The 5,000-nt window shown below is 33.0% G+C and overlaps 1 protein-coding gene across 1 annotated transcript in view; it reads left to right on the forward strand.

The window, feature by feature from the left end:
- LOC115224399 (mucin-19-like) overlaps positions 1–5,000 on the forward strand; it is a 212,505-nt gene that overhangs the window by 96,823 nt on the left and 110,682 nt on the right. The window contains exons 30-31 of the mRNA XM_036512075.1: positions 2,075–2,107; positions 3,835–3,873. Of these exons, the coding sequence (XP_036367968.1) occupies positions 2,075–2,107; positions 3,835–3,873 (72 nt within the window). The remainder of the gene's footprint in view (positions 1–2,074; positions 2,108–3,834; positions 3,874–5,000) is intronic.

The following is a 5,000-nucleotide window of genomic DNA, read 5'->3' on the forward strand; positions in this document are numbered from 1 at the left end:
TCTTTGGTTTGTATGTGGGATACCTTGAAGATTAAGTCTAGATTTCCTCCTGTGGGTTGAATTATCGATAGCTGTTTGATAGTTATTTGGGGCAGTAAGACAGTTAAAGAAGGTCGAGTTGCGTCCCCTAGACAGTCTGTGGTTTGTGTTTAATACACAAATCCGTTTGCTATGTGTGCCACATATGATTTAATTAACCGATTTTTTCCAGTAATAAAGTATCCTATTGGAATAAAAAGGGCCATATAGCTCCTTGGAGCAGACATGATGTTCGCTGTGAATTTCAAAAAAAATTCCTGCCAATTTGTTAAAGATATTGTCGAAAATATGTCATCTTGAATTTGAACGCGATTTCCCAAAATGGCATGATTTTATCGATTTTTTCTCATGGTAAGGTATTGCATGGAAAACTAAAATCAGAATTAAGTTTCTTAGGGTAACATTTAGCTTCACCATGAATATGGAGAAAATCGATTGCAAGTTGCGAAAACTACAACAGAAAATGTGTTGCGTATGAAAAGCTTAGATTCTCGACCCCATGTCGAATTTATCGATTTTTTTCAGAACTGGGGGAACTTTTCAAAAATTTCGCTATGTTAGTTTTGAATTATGACATTGGGCTATGTGTGTGTCAAGTTTCATCAGAATCGGTTGAAAGCCGTGGTCGGGTGAGGGTACAACCTGACAGACACACAGACAGAAAACCTGCCTTTTATATAGAGAGAGATATATATTCCAACCCATGCTACAATGGAAAGCAGATGTTAAACGATGAGCACATGTATATACATATGTGTGGTTTCTCAAACCTGGCTCGCCTGGTTTTAGTACCATTTAACTTTGTTCTGTAAAATTTGGATGTTTTCACTTTTATTGGTAGATTTTTCAAATAATTTCTATGTAACTAAAAAATTTTAAACTTTGTATGCTGCTAGAATGTGTTTATAAAACATCTTTTTCTCTTGGCTTACTTGAGAAAATTATGTAGTTTGTAACATATTTGTTGTTTACTTTCTTGCATTTCGGCAATTTCAACCAATCAATGACGGCTATTGAGGTGAAAATAATTTCTGCCTTAACATTTTCTGGCGGCGTCATGTGAAAATGTCCCTGTTACATATTATATATTCGTTTCAGAAACAGATTGGGTTTATTTACATTTCTGAAGAGAAAAAAAATACCCTTCCACCCACCCATAACCCTAACCTTGACCCTCAAAATTGCCGAAATGCAAGAAATTAAACAACAACTATGTTACAAACTACAGAATTTTCTCAAGAAAGCCAACAGAAAAAGATGTTTTATAAACACATTCTACCAGTATAAGAAGTTTTTAATTTTTTAGTTACATAGAAATTACTTTAAAAATCTGCTGGTCAAAGTGAAAAGATCCTCTTTTTTTTTTGTCAGAAATGTAAATAAACCTAATGACTTTCTTAAACGAATATATAATATGTGACAGGCACATTTTCATATGACGCAGCCAGCAAATGTTACGGCAGAAATTGTTTCCAACTCAATAGACGTCCTTGATTGGGTGAAATTGCAGAATTGCACAAAATTAAACACCAAATATGTTACAAACTACAGAATTTTTTCAAGAAAGCCAAGAGAAAAAACTGTTTTATAAACACATTCTACCAGTATACGAAGTTTAAAATTTTTTAGTTACATAGAAATTATTTTTAAAATCTGACCATCAAAGTGAAAAGATCCTAACATTTTTCTAATAGAAATTAACTTCCCTGCCCAAAATCTGTGCTTTACATAATATGTTATCAAAACATTATTAAGATTGTAATCTCTTTATATTTACTGCTTCTGTATCAAATTTTATTCAAGCTTTCAAACTTTACTATGTTAGTAAAAGATAATTCTGCATACACATATTTAGTTCGTTTTACTCCACTATGCATCTACAAACATTCAGAATCACAATTCATTTCTTTCAACTAATCAAAGAGTTGTTTTACAATATCCTTCCACAAACAATTTAATATTATTTTTAAACTCTATAGTTTAAATGAGATATTGAATTTATTTTATGAACAAATCTTCCTTCTTTTCATTAAAGGAACGACTGCCTCTACAGCTATAACAACCACTGGTCAGTATCAATTGTCACATCTCTCTCTAATCCTCTCTGTGTCTCTCTCTCTTATTTAATACAAGTATAAGCATATCTCTGTTACATATAAATAATTCAAATGAAATCAAGCCCGTTTTATGCTTCACAATTACTTATGACACAATAAAGGACTGAAATGCATATTAACAGAACTGTCCAATGCTCATACAGTCTGCAATGTATTAAGAACATTTTTGAAACTTTTCTCATGCTAAAATCATAAAATATTACATTCAAAATGCATTTTTGTATAATTGTGTCCAAGTCGAGAGGAGCTAGATGACACTGAACAAGGATATGATATTCAGGAAAATACAATGTGCAATTTCACACTCTCATAAAAAATAATGCTACAATAGAGACAAGAGAGGTGTGAAGAAATTGTGTGAATTAAATTTTCAATGGAAACACCCTTCGACTATATAGAATGCACAAACAAATTAATAGTCCACATGAATTTGTTTTTCAGTAACAACTTCACCTCAAAACAATGGGATAATGGACCTTTTCAATATACACAAACCTATGTTTATTCATCGCATCCCTTGTAGAAAGTGCACACCAAGTGTGATGTAAGAACATCTGAAAACGAAACAGCTGAAATGTGTTTCTCGTTTAGCAAATTTGATCTGAATGTTTCCACATCTCTCAAAGCTGTTGATACTGCTAACAACTCCAAGCATTTCTCCCTATTTCTCACACACTATCGTTCTTCACTCTCTCTCACTCGTTCTACCTATTTCTCTCACTCTCACCGCCTCCTCCTCTCGTGATCTCTCTGTAATACATACATATCTACTCTCTCCAATTTTCTGCCTTATGTCCACAAACACTTAATTCAGGTCTCATTATAAATTTTCTTCAAGATATCAAGAGAGTTAATTAAATTATTTAGGTATCTTTTTCAAAATTAGTAATGCATGATAGGCGTTGCAAATGCATTACATAATAATTTTTTGCTGATCTCATTTCCTGACATTTCCAGAAGTCTCGCAGTTACCAGAGACAAAGCATATCTCTTTTATATCTCTCTCTCTATTTCTTTGTCTGTTAGCCTACCCATCCATACATCCATAGATGCCATAGCCCCGCAAACTTTCATCAGACTCTAAAGCCAAGATCAAATATAACTCTTCGCCTCTCGGATGTAGGAATCTGTTATGCGGATTTGGTCAGCTAGTAACTGAAGGAAAATGATCTGGTGTCAGTGAAAATGGGTCATCTCCGTTAGAACATTTTTTTTCTTACCCAACAGAGCAGTGACAAGGGATTCATACTTGGGGCTTATTTCCAATCGCAAGAACCCCCATGGTTCTACTCAGAAAGTAGGGTATCCTATTTTTGTAAAATTTTCCTAATAGAAATTATCTCCCCTTCCCATAAACAGTGCTTTAAATAATGTTATCAATACATTATTAAGATTGTAATCTCTTTATATTTACTGCTTCTATATCAAATTTTATTCAAGCTTTCAAACCTTATTCTTTCAGTACAAGATAATTCTGCATACACATATTTAGTTCGTTTTACTCCACTATGCATCTAAAAACATTCAGAAAAACAATTCATTTCTTTCAACTAAACAAAGAGGTTTTTTACAATATCTTTTCACAAAACAATTTAATATTATTTTAAAACTCTCTGATTTAAATTTGAATATCAAATTCATTTACTTTATGCATAAACCTTCCTCCTTTTTATTACAGGAATTACAGGAACCACCACACCTTATATACCCACTGGAGGTCAGTATTTAGTTTGATATCACTCTCTACTCATCAGTTTCTCTCTCTCTCTCCCATGCCCTCTTATTACATACAAGCATAAGCATATCTATTTATATCTGTCTCTCTATCTCTCTTTCTGTCAGTCTATCCAGCCATTCATCTATCTATCTGCAAATGCCATAGCCCTGCGAATGTCTCATCAGACTCTAAAGCCAAAAACATATATAAGTCTTCACCTCGGGGAGGCAGGAATGCATTATGGGTATTTGGTCAGCTAGTAACTCTAGAAAAATAGTCTGGAGTCAATGACAATGAGTCATGTTCGTTAGACCATTTTTTTGTTGCCGATTAGAGGGGGACAAGGCATTTAATCTGGGGCTTCTTTTGGATCGTAAGAACACCTCTGGTTCTAATTAGAAAATAGGGAATCCTATGCTTGCATTAAGGAGCATTTGGAAATGAATGCAAGGGCTGTAAATGCCCATGCATCCATTTATACACAATATGCTGTTAGATATGAAGAATATTATAATGCATTACAATACATTTATTTAATTTATAGATAGTCACATTCATTGTAATGTTTCAGTTTTGCAAACTGGTAATATCTTATCTCACTTGTATTTTCCCCATTAAATGCTAATTTATATATTCAGGTTCTACTAAAACTTTCCAATTCATTTTTAGTTTAGCCATATTTATAATGTGAAGGTTTTACAGTTAACAAAATTGCTTACATAGTAACTCAACAGGCTAAAAATAGTAGCTGAAACAAAAATTACAGTTTACCATTTTGAAACCATCAACGAAATCATCTGATGGTGTGGATTTAAATAGAATATGTCTGAAGCAAAAGTGAAAAATTATGAGGTTAGCACATCTGCATCGCTTATGATCATAGGTCTGCTTCATCAGGGATGATCTCTATGCAAATCAGTAAAAATTAGAAATATGGCAAGGCTTTTTGAATTGTCAACAGCAATTAATAAAGAAATTATCTAGAGTATAACAGTTGTTGTTGGCTGTTCAAGTGGGTGTTATTAAATGGAAAAATAGTTCGTATGAATCACCATAAAACATTTTTGTGTATAAATATATTGTTTATTCTGTGTTCATCTTTTGTGCTGGAAGCATGGGGCATGATA

Source organism: Octopus sinensis, linkage group LG2 (assembly GCF_006345805.1).
Source record: "Octopus sinensis linkage group LG2, ASM634580v1, whole genome shotgun sequence".
NCBI classification, from domain to species: domain Eukaryota; kingdom Metazoa; phylum Mollusca; class Cephalopoda; order Octopoda; family Octopodidae; genus Octopus; species Octopus sinensis.